Raw genomic sequence first — 27934 nt, forward strand, 5'->3', positions numbered from 1 at the left:
GGGTAAAGCCGGCCGGGAGCCGGCCCAGCCCCGCCGCCGGCCGTAGCGGGGTGGCCGCGCACCTTCGGGGCGGGCTGCGGCAGGGAGGCAGCGTGGCCATGGACCTCTACCTGGCCGTGCCGCTGCTCTTCACCCTCCTGGCCCTCGTGCTGGCCTCCGTCTTTGTGAGGCTGCGGGGAACGGGAGGAGGAGGAGGAGGAGGAGGCGGGGAGAGGCTCCGGGAAGCGGGCGCCGAGGAGCCGGGCTCCGGAGCGGAGGCTGCCGAGGGGCCGGAGGCTGAGGGCGGCCGGGTGCCGGTGGAGGAGGTCGGGGCGGGCGACGAGGGGAAGGAGGCGGCCTCCGAGCGGCGGGAGGACAAGGAGAAGGAGAAGGAGGAGGCTGCAGCAGCAGCAGCAGCAGCAGCAGAACGGGGCCCCGAGGCCGAGCCGAGCCCCGCGGAGACCGAGAGCATCCCCCGGCAGCCTCCCGCCGCCGAGCCCCGGGAGGCCGGGCAGCAGCAGCAGCAGAAGGAGGAGGAGGAGGAGGCAGAGACCAAGGTAAGGCCGGCGCCCTGCCGAGCCTCCGCCCGGCCCCCCGACACACGGGAGCCGAGGAGGCCTGGGGGAGGCACGGAGGAGGCCGGGGGGGGGTTGAGGCCGCTGGGGTGAGGCCGGGGGGAGCGCTGCGGGCTGGCCTCTGCTGCCAGCATCCTCCCCGCCGAGGCGCCCCCGTAAAAATACGGGTGGGGAGGTTGACGGGGAGGTGAATTTCTGGCCGGGGGAGCCTCTCCTCTCCCCAAATCCAGCCCCGGGGAGTTATCTCCTTCCCCCGGGAGCTCATCCAGGTGCCGGGGGTGTGGGGTGATCGCTCTCTCCCTCTCCGCACCCTTTTTTTCTGTGGGTTGCCCCCATCTGGTCCCTTGCAGCTTGGGGATGCCTTTTGGTGCCCAGCCGCTGTCCTTGCCAGCTCTGGGGAAGGTCTCGCCTCCCTCCTGCCTCCCTCCTGCCTCCCAGCCCCAGCAGGACGCTGCCCCCAAGCTCTGACCCCTGCTTGAACTAAGGGGGAGGCGGCGGGGGCTGCCTGCTAAATCCTCCTCCAGCCCCGGATCTTGTTTAAAAATAAAAGGGCGACCCAGCGGCCGTGGAAGGAGCGTGCGGCTTCGCTCCTGCCCAGCTCCTCTGGGGCTCTGCCCTGTGCCAGGGGCTCGGTGACCAGCCCAGGGGGTCTGAGCCCTCTGCGTGCCTCCTGGGACTGCTCCTCGCCCCAAAAGGGGGAAGTGAGTAATGGGGTGGCTCACAGACCCGGGCGGGATGCTGCCCGCAGCCCGCTCGTGCTGCGTGCTTCGGCTGGGGAGCGCAGGCCCTGGGCGCTGGCGCCTGCTGGCTATTATTAGCAGCGTTTGTAATACTCAGTGACTGTGTCCAGGCTGCTGGGCAGCACGCAGGCGGACAGACAGCCCTCAGACGGACAGCCAGCCCTCGCCACTGACTCACTGGATCTCCTCAGGGAAGTCCCAGTGGGCTGAGCTCTGTCCCGGGGTCTGGGGGCTGCGCCCATCCGCTGGCCCCTCGGCCCCTCCTCGCCTCCCGTTTCCTTCCCTGAGCCCCTGCGCCCTTCTCGGCCACGGGCACGGCTCTCGAGCAGCCGCCTCCTTCATCTGTCCCCCTGCAGGGCGATTTAGGGGTGCCTTTGAGCTGCTTTGTCAGGCTGGGAGCCCCCCGCCTGCCTCGAGCTGGCCAGATCCCAGCTGGGTTTGTCGGCAGAACGCAGCTGGAGCCCCTGCGGGGCCTGGGGAGCGCCCAGCGCCTTCGGAACAAGCAGGGCACCCCGGTGGGATGTATCCAGCACTCCCAGCACGCGGCTCCTCTGCCGTCTCATTAGCTTGAGTCTTCTCAGGAATGTTTTTCCTGCCTTCTGGCTGCTCTTCAGCCCCATTTTCCTTGACCAGGCACTGCTGCAATCCTTCAGAAATGTGCTCAGCTCCTCTAGCTCTGTTCAGGCAGAGGCGGCACCGTGGGGTCTGCTCAGGGCGCGTGGGGAGGCTCCTGACCCCCGAAATGCCCCAGTGAGCCTGGCACTGGGTGACCACGGTCTTGAGGGCACTCTGCCGGTGCTGCAGGTTGTGCCAGCCCCTCTCAAAGCAGACCAAAAATGGGCACAGGACCTGAGGAGGGTCCTGGCCATTTTTTTTTCTGCCTGCAAAATGATTCCTTTGCTGTAGGAGCCGGGCAGGACGAGGTGCCCTGGCCCCCGAGCTGCGTTTCTTTGGGGAAGGAGCAGGGCCAGGGGGCGGCTGCGATCTGGGCGGTGATGGAGAGCAGCAGGAAGGGGGAGGGATGCGTCCCGCTGCTGAGTAAGTGTTTGGGAGCGCTGCCCCGTGCGTGATCTCGTGGCTGCCAGCACAGCCCGGCACAGGCTGCCAGCTTGGCGGGGGCTGGCGGTGCTGGGCAGCCGGCGGCGATGGCACGGAGCAGGGAACGCATTCATCTCCAGCAGGCACCGCACCCGTGTGAGCGGGGAGCATCGCCCGGGGGGCTGATCCCGTGGGCAGAGCAGGGCAGACCCTCCCCAGCGCTGCAGCCCCCCTGTTTCTGTGAGACGTTCCCTGCAAATGCCCTCAAAGCTGCCTTTATGCTCCTTTCCCGTAAAGCCCCGTGGATGGGACTGGCCTCGGGCAGGGAGCTCGCTCGGAGCAGCGCGTGCTTCGCAGGCTGCTGCTGGTGGAATCGAGCCCGTCCGTGGCTGAGCTGGGGGCTGCGGCCCCGATGTGACTCAGCAGAGGCTCCCAGACAGCTTCGGGGCTGCTCGGTTGACTCCATACAGCAGGGGGCTGCTCTCCGAGATCTTTCTTCCCTTTTCCTTTTATTTTTTTTTTTTCCTCTGTCTGCTCAGCGTGAGCTGCTCCGGGCTCCCCGCAGCCATTAAGCGCTCCGCCAAGCGCTGACGGATGAACCTGCTCGGGCTTTGCAGCACTGGCACGTTTAATGGCCGGCTGGAGCCGTGCACCCCGCTGCCTCCTCTCCCTCCGGGGGCAGCTGCCGAGCTCTGCGTCCCTCCTGCTCCCTCCCCGCGGCCCCGTGTCCTGGCCCAGGGGAGCGAGGTGCTGTGGGGGCCAGCACCATGCTCTCCATCTTCTGGGGCAGGTCCGACGGAGAGCGGATCGGTGGCAGAGCAGGGGAGAGGAGCCCGGAGTCCTTGCGTCCATCAGCTGCTGGTCGTGGTTCCCCTCCTCTCTGCTGGCTTCCATCACTGAAAGAAAAAGTTAATTAGTGTGTCACTGTCTGTGCTCAGCCCCAGCTCGTTAAGTGACGAGGTGCCGCTGCTGGAGTGTTCCCTAATGAAAAGCTGCTGGCTGCTGAATCCGCAAAAAATGACCCAAAATCTCCAATTCTCCTATCAGTATTTCTGCCCTGCCCAGAGGCTGCTGCTCCCTGAGGGGGCCGGGTGGGCAGGAGGGGGGCGCTTTGCCACCACGGGGCTGTGCACACCCCCCTCTGTCCGTGCCCTGCAGGGCACGGGGGGCTTCCACCTGCCCCTAATGCCGAGCCCGAGCAGCCCTGAACACACCGGGACTGCACAAAGCGCCCAGCAGGGATCCCGTTTAAATGCAAGACGTCGGCACCTCCAGCCTCTAACACATCTGAATCCCTTCCCCTGCCAGAGGGGAGTGTGTCTAATTAGCCTGGCTTTAATTAGCCCCCGGGCCAGGCTGTCCCCGCAGCGAGGTGGGGAGGGATGGGGTGATGGGCTAGCCCTGCCAGGGGGATGTGGGGCCAGGTGGGCTCTCCCGAACCCACAAAACTCGGATGTGCCTGGCTCCATCCATGCTGCTGACGAACGTGCTGCAAATTGGGAAGGAGGCAGGAGGTGGCGGCCCCCCGGGGAGCCCACACGTGCCGTGCCCGTCCCTCCGACCAAGCCTGGGTACGGCTGGGGAGCCGCCCAGGAGCACCCCAGGAGCTCCAGCAGGGTGCCAGCAGCTCCACGGCCTGTCCTTGCCTGCAGCAGCCGTGCCGGGGGCAGCTTTTTGGGGTCAGGCCTGTGGAGTGCTGCCTCTCTCCATACAGGAACACGGCCCCGCAGCCCCCCCGGTGTTGGCAGCCCCGTGCCCCAGGGCAGGAGAGCAGCCCTGCCGCGTGGCTCAGCTGCTTCGGCTGGCAGGAGGACGGAGAGCCGCGGGGTCGGGGTGAAAGGGAGCTGCCGACACGGCAGCTGCTTCGCTTTGCTAAACCCTGCCCGATGTCTTTCTTTGTTTTTTTTTTTTTTTTGAAGGCTTCCTCCTTTCCCTTTTCCTCCTGGCTTCTCTCTTTCTGGCTCCGGTCTGCTTTCTTTGTATTCTTTCTCTTGCAAAGTCTTGCATCAGGCTTGGATCAGAAAGTGCAGCCATAAATGGCAACGCGCGGGGCCCGGAGCTCATTCCAAGACCGTTCTCTCCCCGCTCGTTGCAGCCTTGGGACCTTCCCTTTGCCCACAGCGGGGCTCTGCCTGTCCCCATCCTGCCTGTAGACACCAGGGCTGTCCCTTTGACTGAGAGAGAGGAGAAGGACCCCAGCCCGACGGCCTCCTCGTGTCCCTAACGAGAAGGGAAACCCATTTTGGGGATGGAGGGAGCGGGGAGGAAATGTCTCCGGTCAGCCAGAAATGAGCTGAAGACCGAATGAAGCTGTGATGGGGATCCCAGCCTCTTCCCGTGGGACAGAGCTGCCCCTGAGCCTCTCCTGGGATCGCTCCCTGCTTCGGGTCGGGCTGGGAGAGGGCCCCTGTGGTGGCAGAGCCATGCATGGGGTTTTTGGGGATAGCACCAAGCTGGCACACCCGAACTGCCTTCGCGGGGGGACTGGGGCTGTGCCCAGCCCTGCCGTGCCCAAAACCTCCCTGGAGGTCCTGTCCTGGCTCCTGCTTTTGTCTGAAGCCTCCGCTCTGGAGTCAGGCTCGCGCGCAGCCGTCTGCATGCTGGCCGTGGAAGCTAAAAGGGCAAAAGCACATTTCTGAGGAGCTAACAAATGCCTAAGCTCTAAAGCCAAGGTCTGCCACAAGCCAAGACAGCTGGATTGCCGCATTGTTATTTAAGGTGAATGACTTGTTGGGTTTTAACCCTGCGCTGGCGGGAGCTGGCTGCTCTTGGGCAAGGGCTGTGGCCGTGCGGGCTGCGTTTCTCACGGCTGCCCCCGCGATCCCATTCCCTGAGCTTGCTCCTGGCCGCCCCTGCTCGGGGTGAGCCGTCCCACCTGCACATCGGTTCCCCCTCTACACGGCCAGGGTGGGCTTCCCAAAGCCGCTCTGCGAAGCAGCCAGCTCTGCAGGGGGATTTGGGGACCGGAGCAGGCAGGGGATGTGCTGAGCTGTGCCAGGGGCCAGATCCGGCTGCCTGCAGGGGGGAGCGGCCGGGGGCCGCAGGCACGTTCCCAGCCCCGGAGCCGGGCAGCTGCTGCCCCGCGCGTCCCCTCGCCGAAGCCGGCGGCAATGCCACCTTTGTCTGCCGCGGCAGCTGGCCTGGACAGCCTGCATCAATCCTGCTCCAGGTGCTCCTGGCTGTGAGCGGCCCCCCTGCAGCCCACGGTGCTTTCCGTCACCCTCTTTTTCCGCAGGGAGGCTTTCTTTTGCGGTGTATGTTTGCTGATGTGAAACTAGAGAGAGACAGGCTGGCGGTCGGAGCGCTCAGGTCTCCAAACCTCCGGCAGCTCCTGCCGCTGTCTGGCCCTGGTTTGCATTTCTTTGCTCCTTGCTGCGCTCGCCCTGCGTTGCCCTGGGCTGTGCTTCGTGTAGAGGAGCCTGCCTGGAAATTCGGGGCCGGCTCCCCCGGGTGCGGTGACGCTCTCCCCTCTGCCCCGGCTGTCTGGGCTGCGGGCACGGCCGGCTCCCTGCGTGGGTTTTGTCCCTGGCCGCTGTTTTGCAAGGCTGCCCGGGGGCTGCTCCCGGCCCCGCGCTGGTATTCGGCTGCAAGGCCACCGGGACGCGGCGTTCCTGCTCCCTGCCCACGCGCAGCCGCCTCCACGGGCACCGCGGGGCTGGCTCGGCTTGGGCTGGGAGGGGAAGGAAGGGCGGCTTTGCGCGGGGACCCGGGCGGGTCTGCTTCAAAGCTGCAGAACGCAGAAACCCCAGCCTGGGGAGTGAGAACATTTTGGGGGGATGCTTCCCTGCGATAGAGAAGGTTGGGGAGCAGAGCTGCTCCTCTCCTCTCCCCTCCTGCCAGCCCCGAGCTGCCGCAGCAGCGTCCCGGGGTCTCCGTGCAGGCCCCCGTTTGGTGTCCCACCCTCTGCAGCAGCCTGCTGGGGTTTAGCATCCCCAAATCCCTGCGTGAACACACCGTGGTCCCGGGGTGGCAGGGCCCACGGGGTGAATCCTGCCCCCTGCGCTCCCCTGGGGCTTAGGGGATCCTCTCCCGGCTGGATTTGCATGCTCGGGGTGCAGAAATGCTCCTCGGATGTGCGCCCAGGGCTGGGAGCGATGCCCGGCTTGGCCCCTTGTGCACCCCACGGGCTGCCCTTGGCAGCTGGTCGTGAGCAGACAGACAGACAGACAGACGGACGGATATCGGAGCCAGGGCTGCAGCACGGGGGGAAGGGAGGTGCTGGCATCTGCCCCTAAGCAGAAAAACATTTGCTCTCCAGCGAGCTATCGGCTGCCACGAGCTGGGGTTCCCGGCACGGCCATGGCACGTTGCTGTCGCCTGCCAGGTTGGCAGCCCAGGCTGCTCCCTCTCTGCTCCCATCAAATGGCGCTTCCAGAGGGTCGGGGCTGAAATATTTGCCATCCCTGGAGGTCTGGGGCTCCTCTTCTCCCTCGTCCTTGGCAGGGACGCAGCTCTGCAAACCCACTGGGGCAGGGGTGGTCCCCACGGGCAGGGTCCCTGCTGCTCTCTGGGGCTGTTCCCCCAGATCCTGGGGGGTTCGGCAGCATTTGGGGGAGAAAGGCTGCTCCCCGTGCTGGAAAACAGAAACTACCCACATTTCCTAATTGCTTCCACTGTTAAATGTTGAGAAATTCTCCCTTCCTAATGCCTGGGCAGGGAACAGGCTAAAAAAAACCCCTCCTGGGTGGCTCCTGGAGGGCGAGGTCTGCCGGAGGGGTGGATGCGGGGTGGATGTGACCAAAACGCTGCCCGGGGTTCTGCCGGGAGTGGCCCCGGGGCCAGGGCTGAGCATCCCCTCCCCGAGGCCGCTCCTTTGGGTGCTGCCGGCCCCGGGGGTGTCGCAGCAAGTGCCCATGTTAGGAAGCGTGGCCCGAAATAGCGGTGGCTGCTGGGGGCGGGGGGCTCGGCCGTGCGTCCTTCTGGGTGGCGAGGAGAAGCCGAGCGGCCGTGAATAATGCACATTCCTCCCCGATGACAAACCAGCCCGGTTCTCTGCTGCATACCACGACGGGGTGGTTTATACAAAGCCGTGCGCTGCAAACCCTGCGCGGGGTCCGTCCAGGTTTCCTTCGGGTCTCCGTCACCCCTGATTTTCCCCATGTCCCCCCTCAGGCTCCCCCCACGCTCCTTCTCCCCATCCCGTGTTCTTTGTCCTTGGCGTGTGAGCCCTGCCGCTGTGGGCCGGGGCCAGGGTGGGTGCTGAGGGTGCTGTGGGTGCCTGGGCTTGGTCCGGGGGGGGGTTTGCAGCCTTATCTCCAGGGCTGGCGAGGTTTCCTCCCTCCCTGCTTCCCATCTGCGTGGCTTTCTTCTGTGCGTACCGCAAGCGCGAGGAATCTGGGCTTGATAAAGCTTGTTGCAGCTCGTGGGAGGCAATCCTAAAAACTTTCAGACTTGCTTTGTGTTATAAAAAAAACAAACAAAAACCAGCCGTGCTGTTTAATTCCTGTGCTCCAAAGCCCAGCCCGGCCGGTGCAGCATGAGCAGGGAGGCGCGTCCTGGGGGAACGTGGACGGCTCCTGCCGGGGTCCCAGCACAAATCCCCCGGTGCACACGCATGGGATGCCAGGGCAGGATGCTCCTTTTGCCTCTCCGTGCCCTGGACCCAGCCCAAAACCTGCCTCCTGCGCTCCTTGGGCTATTTTTGGTGCTCGAGGGCCTGAGGGAGGAAATGACTTCAATGGCAGCCCTGTGGGCACGGGGACGGAGCAGCCTTCCACAACACACGCATGTGCTCGCGGCCGCTGCTGCGGGACGCCGGCCCCGGTGGGCGCGTGGCTGTGCCTGGGGGCTTCTCACTGTCCCCCGTGTTAGGGGGAGGTGCTGGAGGTTTGCAGCCCAAAACCCCACTCGTGCCCAGCGAGAAGGAAGCAGGTTAATGAACGCTTCTCGTTAGTGGGCATCCTTTTGCCCTCTCCCCCGAAGGAGGCAGGGGAGGAGGGCCCAGCTGCGGGCTCTCATGGCCAGGCTGAGCGTGGGTTATTTAGCGCAGTGCCTTCCCCTCATGCCTGCTCCGTCTTTTATCCCCTCCAGGAGGAAGAGCCGGACTCAGAAAGTGAGAAGTTGGTGGTGAGAGAGCCGGAGGATGAGGATGGTGAGTGCCGAGGAAGCCAGCGTGCAGGGGGAGGCTCTGAGAGGCTGAACCCCTGAGAGCTCGGGGATGGTCTCCTTCCTCTGGGCCGTGCAGAGGAGAAGGGACCGACACCCCAAAATGAAGGGATATGTAGGGGAAGCAGGTACCGGGGTCCCCACAAACAACCCAAGGGCTCCTGTAGCCGCTATTTATTTTTATGTCCCTATTTATAAATAGCAGGGAGCAGACAAGAGCCAGGATTAGTGCCCAGAGCCAGGGTGGGCGAGAGGCAGACTCGCTCGGCTGCTCAGCCCCAGCTTTGCACCCCAGCAGCCCCTCTTTGCGTCCCCGTGGTGCCTTGGGGCAGCACGATGGAGCTGCCCCAAAAGCTCCTTGCTCCCCTCCAGGAAGATCTCCAGGAGCTTTAATCAGAGCCGCGTTTAACTGATTAGGCAATTAGTTGATTGGAAAATGATTAATTGGCTCATTGGGGGGACAACTGCTGTGCTAAGAAAATGAAACAGATGGGGACAAGCAAAGTGTGTCCGGGGGGACTCTGCCCTGCCCAGAGGTGCTGGGACGTCCCCCCAGCCCTGGTCTTTCAGGAGGGTGCGGGACATTCCCCCTTCCCTGCCCCACTTTCCACCTGCCCTTTTTTAAGGCTGCGATCCTGGCTCAGGAGGATTACACCTAATGCCCCGGGGAATCCAATCTGAAGCCCAGTGCCGTGCCCGCGGGGTGGGAGAAGCGCCTTCCCGGCAGGCAGGGCTGCCAGGAGATGCTTGCTGCACCCAGTTAGGTGTCCCGCTGCTGGCGAGGGGGTCAGCAGGACTCAGTTTGAGGCACAAGGGCTACATCCTGCTGCACGGATGCTCGGTGACGTTGCTCCGCCAGGGTTTGCCTGTTTGGGGTCAGGGCTGTTTGGGGGCCGCATCGCTGTGCATCACCCCCAGGCGGCTGGGGCCCAGATGGAGATTGTCATCTCGGGCCCGTGCCTCGCCCAGCATCCCCAAAACCCAGGATGTCTCTACGGGAACAGGCAGACGACAAGAGCGTCCCGTCCCCGCTCCGTGCCATCCTGCCCGCAGGGAGGGAGCAGCAGCTGCAGAGCTCGGGGGTGCTCCCACCCCGCTCCCACCCCTATAAGCCCAGGGCCTCTTGCAGTGCAAGCGCAGGGAGATGAAAGACAAATATTTTCTTTAACAGGATCTCCGCGAGGCTCCCCGTAAGTAGGTCACCTCGTGTTCCCCTACTGTTTTTGCCATCCCCGTGGAAGCCCTGCCTGCCGTTTTGGGTTTGTTTCCTGAAGTTTGTTTTCAGTCTGCAGAGAAAGTTCCTGAGCTCAGAAAACATCCAGCGGTTTCCAAAGCTGCGCACTGGCTCTTTTTTTTTTTTTTTTTAACCGCAATACGTGGGCAGCGAGATAGGTAGCCTCCTCTCCTCCCTGTTTGCTGCTGCTTTTCTGGCGGGGTGGCAATGAAACTGCCCTTTTTTGGACAGGCCAAATCCCCAAATACAATTTTTTTGGCAGAGAACCGGGTGAGGGAAATGCTTTTAATTGTCCTTGAAATCAGGCAGGCTAGACAAAGGTAATAAAATGGCTCCTGCTCTGCACTGGGGCAAGGGACAGGATGTTACACCCTGGGTTTTGTTTGTTTTTTTGTCGTCCCCCCCAAGATCTCCCAGGGCAGAGCCAGCCGAATTTTCTTCCCGTGCACTTTTATGGCCACCCCCAGGGGCGGAGGAGCTGCAGCGTTACCCGTTTCCAGCTGGCCAGGCTTGTTCGGCTGCTGGCTTGGAGGGGATTTTTCTACCCAGGGAAGCAGGATACGGCCAGGCTGAACGTGTGGGGCTGTACGATCGGAGCATGGAGGTGCTCGGACGTTAGGGTCGGGTTAGCCAGGCTGCTCCCTGGCAGCGTTTTAGGATTAGAGAAATGCTGCGGACCAGCAAGCGACCAGATCACCAGGCCTTCACGGGAAAGCTCTGCAGGGTCAGAGGAACAGAAGAGAAACGGGATCTCTGCAGGAAGGTTGCTGCCACCACCGTGTCACGCTCCCCACGCAGTGACCTCGCAGCGGCTGGGACACTCGGTCCCGCACCCAGCTGTGCACGGCTTGCGTTCAGCACCTCGGGCGTCCCGTCAGCAGGACGAGGCTCTGACCTGCCTGTTGGCCGGGCATCCCCGAGGTCTGCGAGAGCGCCGGCAGCCGCTGCAGACACGTGGGAGCCTGCGCTTGGAGGAATCACCAAATCAAGCCCTGAAGAAAATCCTTAAGCGCTGTATTGACCAGAAAATTAAGGGGAACGACTGATGCTGAATCCTGGGAGCGAGGAAGGGAGGGGAGAGGCTGTGGGGTGGTGGTCACTGGGGCGGGGGAGACTTTCCTGGTCGGGGCTGGAAGGGACTCCCTGGGGGCCAGAGGCTACACGGGCTGGGGTTTCCTCTCCTGCCACAGAAGTCAGAGGAGTTTCACTGCTTTTGGGGTCTTGTTGGTCCCCGGAAGTATCACCCGGGATATTTGGTTTGTGGATAACGTGCAATTTTCCAGGGAGGTGCGGATAGTGAGATACTATCTTCCTTCTGCAGACTCCTCAGAAGTAGCCCCAGGGCTCCGCGGGTCTGTGGCAAGGGCAGATGTTTTGTGTGGACGTGGAAAGAGCAATGCTGGATGGATGGATGGGAGGCAGCCGGGGCTGCAGTCCTTGGGAGATAAAGGCTCGCAGATAACAGCCCGCAGCTAACCAGGAAAGGCGGCTGCCCCGAGCAGCCGCTCCTCCCGGGCTGCCCTTTGGATTGCCCTCCGCTCCCGTTGTTTTCTCCTGCGCGGGGGAAGATAAAGCAGGGAGAGGTTTTTAAAAGCAAATACCGCTCTGACAAAATCCGATTGGAGAAGGATCGGCTTTGGCTCAGAGGCTGTGAGCTCTGGTGCTAATTAGCCCGGGGCCGACGTGGGGAGGAGGAGGAGGAGACACCCGTGGCCTTGTCGGGTCTGCTGCTGTGACGGAGGGGCTCAGCACCAGCCGTCCTGGTGCTGTGGGGGCCGCTTGGGCTCTGCTGTTTGCACCCCGGGATGCATAGCTTGGCACCTCCTCTCCTCGCCAGCTTTGCCACGAGGGCTGTAAGCTCAGGGGAGCTGCTGGGCGGCGTGACCCGCACCAGCTCTGCTCGGGGCACCGTCCCCTGAAAGGTCCCCTGGACGAGGAGGGGGAGAGAAGAGGAATGGAGGTCTGAAGAGGAGAAGCAGTAAATGCTGCGAGCTAATCAGGGCAGGATTAGCGTGTCTGGATAAGCCGGGATGGGTCTGCGAGGCTTTGAGTGCAGGCAGAGCGATAGCATGTGCTTCCCGTGCCGTAGGATTTGCGTGTCTGCTCCCGGTGCAGGCGGCTCGCTCACAGCACTCCTCATGCCTGCGAAATCCCCTGGCTCTCTGCTGCAATCCCCGGCACTGCCCAGGTTTTCCAGAGGCTCTGGAGCTGCCTGCAGGAGTCTCCTGTGGTGGGGCAGCCCCCGGGGTGTGTGTGGGAGCAGGGGTCAGCAGCTGGAGGGAACAAGCCCACGGGTGTCGATCGTCACTCTCGGGTGCTTTCTGGCTCACGCCATGCCTTGCTCTTCTTTCTCGCCCTCTCCAGCTGCAGACGAGACGTTCTCTTTTAAATACAGTCCTGGAAAGCTGAGGGGAAACCAGTACAAGTCGATGATGACCAAAGAAGAACTCGAGGAAGAACAAAGGTACGTTGAGCTTCCTTCCTCTCCTCGCCCGACCTGGTCGGCACCCTCTTGAAGCGAGCTGGGTGTGTGCAGGCCTCTCTCTGCTCCCTCGGCAGCCTTGAGCTCAACGTCTCAGTGCTCCGCGGGTCCGGGCCTCTCCCAGCCAGGAAAACGTGGGAGCAAATAAAGTCACACTGATCGGGGAGACGAGACACTGTGGCCCTACAGATGCATATCTGGAGCTGGTTGAGCTCAGACCAAATGTCCCAGCTCGTGCAAGTCAGTGTAGCTCCCCCGGCCCCGTTAGCACCCCACTGATTCCCGTCTGTTGTGGGGCTGATTGCCAGCTTCTTCCCCTCCCTTTGCCCCAGGGATGGCCTCCAAGCTGAGGATGTGAGCATAGTTTAGAAATACCAGAGCAAAGTGAGTGACTGGGGAGCTTTGGAGCTCACTGTGATGGGGCTGAGACTGGGATTTGCCTGTAGCAGGCCTGGTGAGGAATTATCCATCCCACGGTCCTTGCTGAAGTTTCCTCCTGAGCTCAAGCCCTGTCCTGCGACCACAACCAAGCTTTCCAGCTGATCATTTCCCACTTCCCAGCCTCTACAAAGAAAATCAGCCCCAGCCTTGCACCTGGAGCTGCGAAGCCCTCTCTGGACCCAGCCTGTGCTGCGGTGCTTTTGTCCGGCAGCGTGCGGGGGGAGCCCTTCAGCCCTCGGGCACCCCCAGCCCATGCTGACCTGGAGCCTTCAAACCCCACAGCCGGGGGCTTTGCCCTACAAGCAGCCTCTGCAGCAGGCTGTGCCCCTACAGACATGCAGCTCATGCCCCTTCCCTTTTGGGATTGCTCAGGGGAACCGATTATTTCCCAGCGGCGGCCCAAGGCAAGCCTGGGAGATGTTGTTCCTTCCCTCGCCATCCCGGTGAAAGGGCCGTGGGTCCTGGTGCCCAGTGGTGTCCACGTCCTGGGATGATTTGGGGGAATTTGTCAGCCCTGCAGTGCCGTGGTTTGGTACCACCGAGCCCCACATGGAGAAGGCAAGGACGGAGGGATCGCACCTCGCCCCGGTCGGGGACTCCCCAGCAGGCAGCACCCATCCAGATACCTGTAGGGGCTGAAACGAGCTCGCTCGGGTCCTGGGGAGGCTCAGGTGGTGCTTTAACTAGCTGACCCTACAACCCGCACCATTTCCCTGCACGTCTATCCGTCTTTCCCATTACCGGGTGACTTCCCTTTCTCCCCTGGCCTCCAGGCTCCCAGCTCGTGGCTTCTCCTGCCTCGTGGCCGTGCTGGGAGCAGACCTGCAAGGGCTGTGCGCTCTGGTGTCAGCAGCAGAAACCAGCCCGGGCTGCCTCTGCATTGCTGGCGTCAGGAGAAATGTTTGCTCTCTTCCTTTTGCTCTCCTTATCACGCCTGAAGCACCCAACGTGTCCGACACTAAGCAGGGCTGTGCGCATGTTGTGTTTCCACTCGGGGAGGGCGATGGTAGAAGGGGCTGAGTGAGCGCGATTGAAGCCCTGGGGGCTCCATGGGAATTGCTTTTTCAGGATCCTGTAGGCACCGATACAAAAATCTGCCACTAAAGGCAAATTCAAACCCTGTGCACAGCGGCTCCATCCAACCAGCTGAGCAATCACTGCTCGGGGTGTCAAGGATGGGAATCCTGCAGGGTTGGTTCCCCTGTGGCACAAATGCTCCTGCTGCTGCCCGTGGTGCTGGGGACAGCAGCGGGGCTGGGATTTTGTACTCTGGACCAAAGGACGGGCTCCAGGGGGTGGCAGACCCTTCCCAGGCACGTGGGACCTGCCAGGCATCGCTGCTCACGTCCGTCCGTAACGGTCCCAGGGCAGAACCGTGCACCTGGGACTGACGGACACTGCCTGGGCATTGGGGTCCTATAGGATCTCGCAGCATCTTTCCACCCTAGGGCCCTTGCAGCTTGTTTCCCTACTGCTCCCTTATTTTCTCGTCTCTCTTCCATATTTCTGTTGTTCGTTTCTTTCAGGCAGCTTTGTGATATTTTTTTTCATTTTTTTTTTCCTGTCTCGCTGTGTCGCTGGCTTATTTTCTCTCCCTCCCAAATCTTCACTGTGGCATCAAGCAGCTTCTCATTTCAGGCCTCGCAGGTGGTGCAAGGGGACAGGGCTGCTGCCAGGTAAGGTCCTGGGCGAGCCGAGGGCAGCGGCTCAGCCCCGTCCTGCACCTTCCTCCCTCGGCAGCCCTGTCCCTCTCCCTGTCTCCACGCACCCCACGCTCTCCCGCACCCCGACCGTGCTGCCGACCCGCTGTGACCCAGGTTTGCCACCTTTATGTTGCAGGATTGAGCTGACCTCTGATCTCACATCTCTGTAGCAAGTACCTTAGGTCCTCGGCCACAAACATTCTTGCAAACCTTTTTGGTAAGGACGCGCCATTTCTTAGAGGTAGTGGTACCACTGGTAACAGCTGCTAATGTGTTTTTTTTGCTTTGGGGTTTCTTTTCTTTGGGTTTTTGGGGGGAGGGTTTGTTTCTGACTGCAGTTGACTGCTTGTCCCCCCTCCATCCGTCCCCACCTCTCCCCCCTTCCCTCTTCATAACAGATTAATGAGCCCGCTCCCCTCTGCCTCCATCTCGCCTTCCACGAGCTCCGAAGGGATCGGGAACAGGGCTTTGGGTTCGGGTTCTCGCCTCTTCCAGCCTGGATGCCACATCAGACATCCCACGACCGCTTCTGTTGCCTGATTTGGAAATTTAGGGCTGCTGGGCGAGCTGGTAGTTAGTCCTAGGGCACGGAGCTGGAGCTGGGGTGCTGTTAGGCCCCCCGTTTCCCCAGGGACCAGCAGGGACCTGTGAGAAGCAGCTTGTAAGCAACATCCCCCAAAAGCAGGTGGATTCCCCAGGCCCCCGTAAGGCTACCTGTTGTCATTTTGCTTGTCATAGCCCATGAGTCTTAATTTGGGGACACCTGATTTTGGAGATGCCATTGAATTACTTCCTTTTCCAGGCAGGAGAGAGCAGGCAAGCAGTAGAATGGGTTGTTTAACCGAAAACCCACTTCTGCTCTAATCCACATCCCTCCAGAAGCTGCAGTTATCTCGCCTGCTGTTCACTGGAGTCTTGTGGCTTCAGTCTGGTGCTAAATCTGTACTCGAAGGGGAAGGAATGTGACCTTTATGGAGCGATGCAACTTCCTGCTTTTGGGTACTTCGGTCTTAAAAAACAGAGGGGCTCCTCGGTAAGGGAGGACGGTAACTGCTGCTGACAAACACATCTGCTTGGGTGCTGGCCGTGCTCGACCACACCTGGTGGGTTGGCAGGGCTTTTCGAACAGAGGCACGTAGCGTTCGTTCCCCTGGGGGAGAAAAACAGTCTGGGCAGGAAGGGGAAGAGTGCAGGGGAAGGATGCAGCCTTCGGTCGAGGCAGCGCAGCGTGTTTCCCAAATCTTTCTGTGCTGCACCTGAGGCTTTCGGCCATTGATCGCCAAGTGGAGCTGCCGTGGGGCAAAGCACGGGTTGGACTCGATGATCCTTATGGGTCCCTTCTAGCTCGGGATATTCTATGGCGCGGGATGGGACGTGGGGCTCGAGCAGTGCAGCCTCTGCCCGTCTGCCGGCCTGGCTGGGCACCTTGTGCACATGCGGGAGGAAGAGGAAGGGCTCCCCGATGTGCTGCAGGGCCCGGCTCATGTGGATGGACTGCAGTGGTCTCTGCCAGCTGCTTTTCAACCCTCCCCTGAGCTAGAAAGACGTTAGTGGGGTTGTTTTTGCAGTTAGGAGTATGGTCAGGGCTGTGCTGAGCAGCGACAGCTGCGACGAGGCTTTGCTTTTAGTAGAAGAGAAAACAATCAGGGGAACAACTCCCTTGGGTTTTTGTTTTCGGTTCTCTCTTTCCACAAGGCAGAGCAGGTCCTGGCAAAGTCCTGGCTGGCCTCGGTGATGCCGAGAGGTTGAGCTGCCTGCACTCTGTCCTTGCTGCTCTTCCTTTGGTGTGCAGGATGCAGAAAGGAGAGCGGATCCCATGTAACGGTCCGTGGAAAGGTCTCTCCTCTGTCCTCCCTTGTATCTCAGGTTTAGGGAGAGGTGGGATGGAAAGCCAGAGGCTGTTCCATGGACCCCCAGGCACAGAGGTGAAGCTCTGGGTCCCGCAGCGACATTTCCCAGTCAGCCAGCTTCCCCGGCCAGCACGAAGCCACCGAGACGCTTCTCACTGCCGCGTGGGCTGCAGCACCAGGCAGAGGCTGTGCGCGTGCTCCCTGCGTGCTCGGATGAGATGTTTGTGGTTTTGTGTAACCCTAAGCAGCGCTGGGAGAGGAGTGGAGAGGGGAAAGTCAGAAACAGGACAGGAAAGCCCCTGACCCCGCAGGGCCCAGCTGCGAGCAGGAGGGCATCTGCAGGGCTGGACAAAACCCTGTCCCACCAGCCCACAACGCTCTGGATCCCCTCGAGCGAGGTCCGAGTGAATGGCACCAAATTGCTCAGGCTGCGCTCGTGGATGGGGCAGGTGAACCCCCCAAACACGGTCCAGCCTCTGTAAGACTTGAGGAGAAGGCAGGGAGAGCTGCCTGGTTTCCTTTGCTAGGTTCCCACCATCAGCTCGCCCTCCTAGGAGCAAGTTCTCCTCCTGCCCTCCTGGCCAGCCGTGGGTGGGCCGAGGAGACGCTGCTTGAATTAAGACGCTGCTAGACTGAAGCCTAGGGCTCAACTGCAAATTGGAATTCAAGCAAGGGGAATCGGATGGCTGTAAATCTCACCCTTGGTGCTTTTCTTGGTGGTAATTTAGCAATGGAAACCTGGCTTCTCCCCAGCTGGGTTCAGAGTGCTTCTTGGTTATGAGGCACTGAACAAAGCCAGGCTTGGGGCCTGCAGCAAGGCAGGGGGCCTGGCCAGAGCCTGGCTCCAGGGAAAGGCACAGAGGAGAGGAGAGACCAGGGATGCAGCTGCGGCTTTAGGCAGAGCCATGCCAAAGTGCAGTTGTGAACCAGACAATGCTTGCAGCTATGACTGCGGAGCACGTAAGGGCAGGAAGCAGCTGCAGGGGTTTAGCTGATGGACCTTGACCTATTTCGAACACCTCCACTCCCGGCCCTCCAGAAAGAAGGGGGTGGACTGATCTGGGGGAGGTTGTGTTTCAGGAGAACTCCATCGGCATCTGTCCCTGTCCACCCCCTGCATTGCCATCACATAGCCCTGGCTCGCTCGCTTGCTCCCCTCTCCACAGCATGGGATCTGGGCCTCTTTCTCCTTCCTTCTCCTCTGCCAACCCTCATCCCCAGCCCAGCAGCTTTGCTGTCCTTTCCTGTCCAGCATGGTGCTTCTTTTGTATGAGGGTCACCGGTAAGTTTGGGCTTGCTTTGGGTTTTTATTATTTGTTTGCTCTTCATCTTCTGCAGCACGATAGTCGTCCTGGGCTGAGGGAGGAGGAGAAGGAGTAGTGGCAAGGGGCTGCAAAGACCAGGGCCGTGGGACTCTGTTCAGGGCAGGCTGGCCACCGCTTCACTGCGGCCACCAGCCTCGGGGATGGCACTGGCTATGGGCAAGGCTGCCTCCAGCCCCTAAACGCCCATTGCCTGCATCTTGGAGGAAAGGGACAGGTGTACTTTGGGGTGCCCAGCGAGCTCCCCTGCTTCCGATGCTCCCCCGTTGGTGCCAGGCTGTGCTGGTGTGAGGAGCGATCTGGTGGCCCAGCAGTTCTCTGCCTCCAGCACGTCCCTAGGGAACATGTCCTCTGGCCTACGAGATGGCAGGGGAGTTGAGCTCTGGCCCTATTTATAGAGCATCAGCTTGAGTCACAAGTCCCCGGCAGCTTTAACCACGGAGCAGCTCGGGGTGCCTCCCTCGGAAATGCAGGGGAAGGAGAGGCCTGGAGGCCCCTTCCCCATCCCCTCCTCTCCCATCCCAGAGGGGAAACTTTTCCAAGCTCCCCCGCAGCCTTTGCAGGGTGTGAGTCTCCGACCCTGCCGTGGGATGAGCTTTCAGACCAGACTTTTCAGACCAGACCAACTCTGCTTTGAGCTCCCAGGGCTTTCCTTGCGGCTCAGGTCCTGAATTGTCCCAGCTTATGGCTGCTTCTCCGCATCTCCCTCACCTGGCGCTCCCAACTTGTCTTCATTTGCTTCTGCTTAATCCTGCGTGGCATGGGCAGCTCGCCGATCTGTCTGCTAACCCTCTGGGGGCCTGGGACTGCCTCTCCTGCCGCACTGAGGGCTGCGGGGCAGCTGGGCACAGCACCAGGCTGGATGTGAGCTGCCAGACCAAGCTGGAGCAGCGACGCCGAGGGATGGAGGGAAGCGCAGGCTGCCCCATCCGTAGCTCTCCTCGCTGCTGCAGTGTTGGCTGGAGGGGCCCAGGAGCAATGCAGATGCTTCTGGATGGGCAGACAACTAAAGGAGGTGATCACGGCCTCTGAGCCGAGCCGGCAGAGCCTGAGCCACCTTCCTGGCTGTGGCTGGGAAGCGTAGGAGGCTTCTGCCTTGAAACAGCGGTGAGCAAGGGCAGCCTGGCCGGCGGCACAGTCCCCGACCCCACAAACTCCTCGCCAGCCCCCGTCCTCGAGGTGCTGGGACCTGTGATCCCTGATCCCGCAGGCTCTGGCAGCCTCGGCTGCTTCCCTGGTGTTCCTGAGGAGCAGCAGGTACTTCCCGAGGTCCTGTGTACCTTCTGGCTTTTTTGTCCCGCAGGAGGAATTTCAGATTTGTGTTGATAAAATCTCCCTTTGGTACCTTTCACTCTCTCACTCTTCTCTTTTCTAAGCACTGTCTGTCTCCTTTTTCTGCTGTAATGTCCTCTTTCCTTATTTTACCTGTTGGCTGAAGCAACAGGCCCACAATTTTGGGACCACCGGGAAAGCTTAGATTTAGTATGGCCTTTCTCATATTCTTCCTGCCATGCTGTGACCCTGGACAAGACTGGGGTATGATCACTACCAGAAATAAGATGGTAGCTATCCCAAGGGTAGAGACGTGGGAAGTGGTGGTGATGGGACCATCCAGTAGCAAGATGGGGGGGAAATGCCTGGGGACAGCTTGGCCTCCCACTGCCAGGCCTGCCCAGTGCCTGGGGCCTTTCCTCACTGCTCTCGATCCTCCAAGGTCAGTCGTAGCTTTGGGGTGAGAAGAGCCCAAAACCACCTTGCTAGCTGCCCTCCCTGCCAGCATTTCAGACCAGAGGACCGATGTTCCTGACAAGTCGAGTACCAGTTCCCCAGCCAGAGAAAGGAGCTGGGAATGCTCCATGCTTCTGAAAATCAGGTTTCCGAGTGAAACTCTTCCTGAAAAGGGTGCAAGCAATTCCCAGAGGTGTTCAGAGTGAGATGTTCTGGGATCTTCTCCTTGGAGTGCAAGGGCCACTTTGGAGAGCTCTGGTCTGTGGATGGGCTCCGGGATTTCCTGACCTGCTGTGGATTTTGCACACATGAGGGATAAGCACACATGGGGATGCCACCAGCCTGCCCTGTTTGTCAGTGCTGGGATGCTGTCTGCTCTCTAAGGCAAGAAGTCCGTGCCCTTGTGCCAGTGCCGCTGCTGAACTGGAGTGAGGGGACCGCTCCTGAGGCCGTCAGAGCGACACTCGGTTTCCATCTGTGCCGGAGATGCTGATGTCAGACTGCAGAGGAACTGTGAGCCGGGCAAAAAGAAAGGAGGGCTCCAGGGCTCTGAACTCCCCACCGGAACGTCCTTCCCGTGTCCCCAGCAGCAGAGGCCTGTTACCTCGTGCTTCCTGCACTGGTGGTCAACCACATGCTCCAGCGTTCCCACCTCACTGTCTCTTCCCTGGGAAGGAGACCCCAAGAGACTGCCAGCTCAGATGTGACACCTGGGGGTCTCGGCATGCTGCTTCCAGCTGCTCTGGTGAAAAGGATGGCGGGGCTGTTGTATGACTCCCTGCTACCTCGTTCCGCCCATGGAGATGTTGCCCCAAGCCCCTCATAGCTCAGAAGTGCGGTCTTCAAGCTCCCGGACCTTCCTTACAACCACAGACCTTCCCTTGTCTGAGCTTCTTGTTCTCCAGGTGTTCCTTGCATGTGACCACGTCCAGCTGACAAAAAGTACAATTTTATATTACATTTAAATATGGGCTTCTAGCAAAAGCAGAACCTATCCTGGCTTGACTGATGTGCTGCTGGGGGAACGCACGCTGGCCTGACTGATTTCACCATCTGAGGCAAATGGAAAGGAGGGAAGAGCCCAGGATAAGCAACGGCTCAGCCTCCATCCCAAGATAATTAAGTCTCTTAGACTCCGGGGCAGCAATGCCAGAGCTTCTCAGACTGGGGGTTACGTGGCTTTGATGTCCCTGGTGATGGACTGCCTCGTGCTCTTTAATCCCCCTCCCAGCTCGCTCCAGGAGCAGAGAGGGGTATCCCTGTTGTGCAATGGGGAATTCACGGCTTTGACAGACACCCTCAGCAAGTTCATGCTTGGTTTAAGATCTCAACCCAGCTGTCTGCCTGGCCCTGCCCTGGAGGTGAGTATCCCTACGGAGGGGATGCAACCAATCCCCAGCCGCTCTCCCTGACATCCTCCATCCCTCCCCGCTCCAACGTCGGCATGCTGGAGGGGACTTCTCCCTCTGGCCCCGATGGCATCGAGCTTATGCCCTCATGTGTGAAATCTGATTATGCTTGCGTGGCTTGAGCGGGATGATCTGATCTTCAGCACTGCGAATCCCACAGAGCGATTATCCACTCCGGAGAATTTCCTTTCTTTGTCCTAATGGGCCAGCCACTGAGCCTCCCCAGCACTGCCTGAGTAACCCTGGACCCCCGTGAGGCTTCAGCCTGCGCCTCCCAGCCAGGATCCGGGTCGGTGATTGCTCTTGCAAGGCAGCTGGAAAGTGGAACCTTTGGCAGAAGAGTAAGGAAGAAATGAGGCTGCAACTCGCCTTCCTGCTCCAGGTGTCAGGAGCTGGTGACTTCTGAATGAGACTCAGGCGTTAGGGACCATGAATCCTACTGAATTCAGGGGAATTAGGCTGGGGTACATCCGCGTGTTTGTAAGTGCAAGGTAACGGGCGTTGTGGCTTCCTCAGCACAGGTCTCTGTGGCTGTGGGGAGCTCCCCAGCCTCCAGCCGGGTGTTTCTTGTTTTGGATGGTGGGCCATGAGAGATCCTGGGGCACTCAGGGCAGAGCATCTGAAGGGCTCAAGCTAAGAACAAAGGACCAAATTCTTTTAGCCCTGCTCTGCTAACAACATGCTGCAAGACCTTGGGGAGCACCTGAATGTCCCATCCATAAAACATATCTAATAAACTCACTCTCCTTCCCTGAGACGCTGGGAGAACTTCCCATTACAAGGAAGCCCCATGGCCTGCAGAGTCTGTTTTTTGGTGGTTTTGCTTCCTTTCCTTGATCAGGCACATCAGTAGGAAGATCAAGAAAGGTCGACCCACTCAGGCACACTGCCCTGTGAGACCAGTACTTGATCCTGGCTCATCTGGTTGCAGGTAGGAGGAGAAATCGGAGCTGCTCAGGTGTGCCAGCAGCCCAAGGGGGCTCTGCACAAGACAGCGAGGCAGTAATCCCTGGAGCTAATGAAGCTTTCCAAGTAGCTGGGCTTTTCCAGCTCTCATCAGTAGGTCAGAAAGGTTGTAATTCAGATTTGGTGCCAGACGAGAGGATTGACACTTCTTTGACTGGGTTTCAGCTATCCTGCTGCAGTTGATGAAGCGATGTGCCTCCTTAGGGCCGTGAGGTTTGCAAACAGTGGCTTGCTGCCCCCAAAAGGGGGAAGCAGACTTGCCTTTCCCCCCAAACACACTGAGTTATCCCCCTGCTCATTTATGTGAATAATAATGAACCAACCTGAGGGGTGAAATGACTGAAATGATTTCTCTTCTCTCCCTGTTTCTCTTTGCAGAACTGAAGACTATATGAAGTTGTCCCTAGCCTCCTCCTAAAGGCATCCCTTGGCATCTTTAAAGGCTTGAGAGAAATACCAAAACCAACCAAACACACCCATAAGAGAAATCCATAAGCCCTCAAAACTTGGCATCCCCTCTTGGTCTGAAGTTGAGTTCTTCAAAAACTCCTGTGGTATCAAGTTTGAGGAGATCCTGTTGTGTGGCTCCAGGGACTGGGGCTGGGCCCGAGGAGTGACTTGAGTTGTGTTTGGGGGGCTGGGATGTCCTAGGAGATGAACCTTTTTTCCCCCTCCCTCAAACAGAACCCAAATCGGATACCAAATTTGCAGCAAGTCCATTAGCTGTGTTCATCACCGTGTGTTAGCCCTGCCATGAAATCTGTGCTGTTTGTTTAGAGGGGTGTGTGAACCGTAGCTCTTCTCCCAGACCAGCCTGGACCTTGTACCAGACCATAAAGCTGTTTCTTCCCAGAGCCAAACTCCTCTTTACTGCTGGGGGGTGGGAGCTGCCTAGGATTTCAGACATATAACATTGCTCTATTTGAAGGACAAAGCGGGGTCAAAGTGAGGGAGGGAAGATGGTAGCTGGACCGACCCAAATCTTGCTTCCGTAGTGCTTTTAGCAGAGAGCTGATCTTGCAGGTAGAGGGAAGACTCGAGAAGGGATGAGGATTGATAGTTTAGCTGTTCTGTTTGTGGTGGAGGTTTAGGAGACCACGCTTTGGCTGCTGCTGATAATCTGGATTCACACTTCCCTACTCTGGTCCCCAGGGGGAGAGGTCTGAGGAGGTAGCTACGGCGGCATGGGGTCCCTCTGGCTCAGGATGAGACTGGGGGGCGTCCTGGAAGAGACACCCTCTCTGTTCCTCTGCCCACTTGCTGTTCCACTGCCCTCTTCTCTTGCTAGCCCCGTGGTTTGTCCATGGGAGCCAGAACTCAGCACCCTCCCTCAGCTCTGTCACGTACAGGAGATGTGTTTGGCTGGGGGCATTTACCTGCTTCAGGCATAGCAGGTTTCAAATCAAACCCTGCTGGTTTGCGAGAGCGAGAAGAGGGTCCCAGTTCTCTAGCGATGTTGTAGGAACACCAGGCTGGCTGGGGATGTGTCCTTCAAAGTTTCTCCCTCACTGCAAGACAAGAGCCTCTTGGCTAAAGCTGCAAACATATCAGAAACCCAACAGGCTGCTTTTTTTTTCCTTTTTTTTTTTTCTTTTTAATTCCTATGCAGACAATACTTGAAACCTTGTACACAGTAGTCCTTTCCAGCGCCTCGGGTTGGCAAACTCTTAATAAAAGGGCTCATTTAAAGAACAGCAGGAGACTTCAGCTTTAGAAGAGGCTGGGCTGCCCCTTCCCAGCCAACAACTGCAAGCGTGCTCGGTGGGTTGCGTATGAGTTTAGGCACACCCAGACCCTCTGCTTCAACATCCCTCTAGTACGACCGCTGTTTCCCTTCGGTGCTGGCTGGCTGACTGTGTCCCAAGCACCCAACTATGCAAAGAATGCCTTATATACGTTGTGTTTAAGTTACATGGCAATATGTACATCGAGCAAAGTCTATAGTCGAGTCCAGGTTTTTTGCTAGTGGCGGCGAGTCAAACCATTTCTTCAACTCAAATGGCTGTCTGGGTATTTTTTACTTTTGTTTGTTTTGTTTGTTTGTTTTCTATCTGATGGTGGCTCTTATACAAAGGACTGTAATTCTAGTGGCTTGAATCTGTAAAAATTGCCTTTGTTTGGTCCAATAAACCTTTGAATAGTTTATTTGGTTTGTGCTTGTTCTCCCTGCCTCCAGCAGCTTGTAACTTCTCCCTCAAGAGATTTGCGTTGAAAATCTGGATTTTAGGTTAGAGGTACATTCTGCTTTTTCATGCCTTTTACCCCAGAAGTGATTCCACTGACTTCAACGGGAATAGATTCGGGCCAGTGGTGAAAGTCAGGGATTTTCTCCTGTTTCTGCTGAAGCAGCACAGCGTTGCAGTAGGATCCTGGTTTTGTTTGGCTGTGGAGCAATTAGCAAAATTCTCAAATGCAAAGCTCTGCCCAGGATTTCAGCTGCTGTGAACACAGATGCCCAGCACTTCCTGAAACATAAATCTCATTTAATATGCCTCTGGCTAACTGTCCCAAAACTTCAGCTAATTGTAAAAGTTTTGGACTGAAATGTCTAAAGGAGCCTAAGGGAGTTAAGTATGCAAATTCAATCCCCTATCAAGAATTTGGCTGCTTTGAAAATCCTTAATTATTCTGTCAGCAATAAGTAAAATCCTGTTTTACCTCTTGAATCCACGTAGCTTTGAGGACAGCACTTATGGAAAGAATGATTTTACTCGTGAATGGGGTAGGTTTGATCTGAAATCGTCAAGAAAATACAACCCGGAACACTACAAAGTTGTTTTACAAGGTCGCCTTTGATAGGAGAAGCTCCTTTTTGAAATCAGTTTCATGTTTTTGATGCCTTTCTCTTCTTTCCCAGGCTCTTTTCTCTCCTTATCTTTGTTTTGCTCTCCCTTTGTTTTAGATTATGCAGCACAGTACCAGCTCTTTTTTCATTTCTGTTTTCACATGCACAGCCATGATATTTAAAGTCAAGGGGATAGCAAAACGCACTGACGTTGTGTTTAAAAAAACAAGTGGGTATTGCCTGTGATCTTGATTTTAGAGGCGGGGAGACAAAGAAACGGGGCTTTGGGGAGCTGAAGGTTTCAGTAGTGTTAATGCCTGTGAAATAATAAGCGAGGGGTGCAGACCTGTGTGGAGCATTCCCAGCTGGCATGCATTTCCGACATGTGAGGCAAAGATGTGTATTGAATTTCTCCACATCAGAATGGAAATGTGCCCTCTAGTGCTCAGCGGTGATCTAAAATAAAATATTGATCGCTAACGACTGTGCTTCCCTTCATCTGGTCTGGAAAGTGCACTCGGATGTATTTCATGTGAGTGCAAAAATATACAGAAGAGCCAGACAAATCCAGGTGCTTGACAGCCTGTGGGCAGAGCTTTCTTGACCGGAAGATCCCACGTCATTATCAGGATATGTTTGGCCTTGGGACGATTGCATTTTAATTGTAATAGTATGTAATTGGCAAATGAGCTTCCTCTTGCCACGATCCGTTTTCTTCCTGCCCTGCCTGCAGCAGTGGTGCTGGGAAGACAGCCAGCTGCTCCTGCTTGGGCTTAGCCTCGGAGAGGGGAAAACGCAGAGCCCCACTCGTCAGGAGCTCAGCACACGAAGGCTCCTCTGCCCTTCCCCAATGGCCTTCTTCCACTGAGCTTGTTCCTGGTGCGGTTGCTTCTGATGTGTTGATGCTGCGCTCTCTTCTTTCTAGCAAAGGTTGTGTCCTAGTTTTGCCTGTCAATACATATTTGTACTGCTCCTGTTACGGGAACAGCTTGTCTACATACGACTTGCAGAGAGACTACCCCAGGTTGACTAATGACATGAATTTAAGTGGATTAATTAGAGTGTATTAAGGCCTTATGCAGAAAACTGGCTGTGGCGGGGACAAAGGACTCTTGACAGGACAACCGTGTGGAAGTAAAAGCCAGAGGCTGCATTTCCAGCCCAGGGGAGGACTGATGATGTTGAAGACACAGGAGGAGCTGGGATTGCAGGAAATCTGTGCTCTGAGTTGCCATTGCTGAATTGTGACCCCACAGTCCTGCAGGGACAAAACGAGCCTTGAAGTAACAGAAATTTCGTCCCCCTTGTTACAACCTAAAGCACCACATCTTCCTTAATTGTTTTAATCTCACACAGCAGAGCCAGGCAGGAGGTGTGCTAGGCACTGCTGCAATCTGATCTCGATCCTGCAGGAGACTGGTAGTGAGAACGTACCAGCCCAGATCAGAGCCACGGTGCACATTCATTTTGACCTAAAAAGTGATTTTGTAGACAGTTGTATTAATTCATGATGTACTTGAGAACACGACATTCCTGTACAGCCCACCCTTTTGTATTTCTAGGCAATGATCAGTAGATGAATGAACAATATAAACTCTCTTATAAAGACTAAAGATTCCTCAAGTAAAGCACTGTGTCTGACAGATACCAATCTTTGTGCTGCAGGACATAAAACAATGGTTAACTTCTTCAGGTTAGGCAAAAATCAGGATATGATTTTTTTTTTTATTTTATTTTTATGGGGAGCAGGAAGTTAATCATAAACTATGGGACTTTCTAGGGTTGTAAATCTAAGCTAGATGGTCTACTGGTCAGACTCTGCCCACGGAGGAATCACCTTTTTGCTGTACTTACTACATGAGTCCATCTCATTTTTGACAGTGGCAGATGAACCCTTGAATCTAAGCAGATTTTATCTACGATCTTATCTTCCAGTGGCTCATTAAAGTCATGTCCACCCTGGAAGGCAGTCTAGTCTCTAGTTTTAAGGTAGGGTATACATTTTAAATTTGATGGTTATTCCTGAATTACTCTGTATCTGCATACTCTCATTACACAATGAAAGGACTATGCTGATAAAGCTTAATGCAGTTTTGCTATAGGGTCTGCTTGATCAGGACATAGCGGCCTTACAAAATTCGACATGTGGAGTTAACCTGGAACTTTGAGCATAAATAAGCCCTAAGAAACTCCAAAGCCGGTGCTAAAGCAGTCAGTTTCATCTCCATATATAAAGAACCACAGAGAGATGTGCAATATCATTGGATAGCTGGGAGGGTGGAGGAAGGAGAACCAGAGGCAATCCCTTTCTCATCTCACACGGGCAGGTTTCCTGCTGTCAGCAGGGCTTGTAAAATGACCCACGTTTGGTTTCATGTTTCATTTGACCATGGTGTGCTTGCTCAAAGTGCGTGCTGGGGACTGGCTATTCCTACTTCTCCTTTTCTTGTTGACAGGGTTCAGAGAGAGCAGCTGGCTGCCATCTTCAGGCTCATGAAGGAAAAAAGTGACACATTTGGAGAGATGTCTGAAGGAGACATGAAGGAGCAGCTTAGACTGTATGATATATAACCCTGTAGCCAGTGAAGACTATGCCCAGAAGTCATCTTGGCCCTTATTATGCAGGACACTGGAGATTATAGTACTATAAACATGTTTCAGTAGTTATTTTGCATTTCCAGGTTGTTTTGCAAATCTGTATAGGTCTATGATATGTATTTTTAAAGACTTGCATTTTTTCACCCTTTTCATCATTTTTTCTTGAGGAACTATCATGGCATTTTCATCTCATATAGAGATTTTACCTCTTTCTGGCTGGGCCATATGTCTCAGTCATACAAAGCGGCTAAACTTGCAACTTTTTCCTGGTCATGCTTTGTAAGAATGAATTTTCAAACCTAGGCATTAATTGGTTTGAGACCTGAAAGAAGCCAAAGATGATAGAAGAGCAGATTTAAAATGGATGAAAAGAATAGAATCATAGAACAATTTGTGTTGGAAGAACAAACGGAGGTCTGTAGTTCAGCCTCCTGCTCAAAGCAGTATCAGCTATGGGATCAGGCCAGGTTACTCAGGGCTTTATCCTGTTGGGTCTTGAAAACCTCCATGGATGGAGACTGCACAACCTCTCTTGGCAGAGAGGCTTTCAATTCTACAGTTAGAAAGGAAATAGCCAAAGACAAAGCATTAATGCTCTGATTAGATGTGAGCTGCCATTCCCATCTCCTTGAAAGGAATACTTCATCCTCCTTCAGACTGGATTTTTGAAACAAATCCAAGACGATTTCGGCTGACCCCGCTGAGCTCATCTTCATGCCTGTGAAAACTGCAGCTAGCTTCAGCCTGGAAGCAAAAACATCTCTTCGCCTCTTGACTCTGGTAAAAGCAGTACAGAAAGGTGGCTGGCACTTTTACAAGGACGATTGTGTCAAACTCAGATCCTATTCTCCTAATGTAAAAATTATGTGGGAAACTATGTACTTAGGAAACCTCTGTGAACTTATCAAGTATTTTGAACAGTTTTGACCAGACCTTGGTGGTTTGGACGGAGTAAATCAGTGAGCATTCCTAACTTAAA

At 57.0% G+C, this 27934-nt stretch overlaps 1 protein-coding gene across 4 annotated transcripts; it reads left to right on the plus strand.

The window, feature by feature from the left end:
- MXRA7 (matrix remodeling associated 7) lies at positions 1-27934 on the plus strand. Of its 4 annotated transcripts, XM_048064330.2 has the most exons (6): positions 1-536; positions 8363-8423; positions 12036-12135; positions 14220-14270; positions 14434-14514; positions 21951-23717. In XM_048064330.2, the coding sequence occupies exons 1-5, from the start codon at positions 99-101 to the stop codon at positions 14465-14467; spliced, it is 684 nt and encodes a 227-aa protein (XP_047920287.2). In that variant the 5' UTR covers positions 1-98; the 3' UTR covers positions 14468-14514; positions 21951-23717. The 4 variants fall into 4 exon arrangements, with proteins under 4 accessions (XP_047920287.2, XP_047920286.2, XP_047920289.2 ...); XM_048064332.2 differs by lacking the exon at positions 14220-14270 and having other exon boundaries at positions 5-536; XM_048064329.2 differs by lacking the exons at positions 14220-14270; positions 14434-14514; positions 21951-23717 and adding an exon at positions 26814-27934 and having other exon boundaries at positions 3-536.

This window comes from Anser cygnoides, chromosome 19 (assembly GCF_040182565.1).
Source record: "Anser cygnoides isolate HZ-2024a breed goose chromosome 19, Taihu_goose_T2T_genome, whole genome shotgun sequence".
NCBI lineage: Eukaryota > Metazoa > Chordata > Aves > Anseriformes > Anatidae > Anser > Anser cygnoides.

Excerpts from the sequence above, each read along its gene's own strand:
- MXRA7 (XM_048064329.2), top strand. The coding sequence starts at position 99 with ATGGACCTCTACCTGGCCGTGCCGCTGCTCTTCACCCTCCTGGCCCTC. Across the intron at positions 8,424-12,035 it reads AGAGCCGGAGGATGAGGATG|CTGCAGACGAGACGTTCTCT; the intron begins GTGAGTGCCGAG and ends CGCCCTCTCCAG. Across the intron at positions 12,136-26,813 it reads GAACTCGAGGAAGAACAAAG|GGTTCAGAGAGAGCAGCTGG; the intron begins GTACGTTGAGCT and ends TCTTGTTGACAG.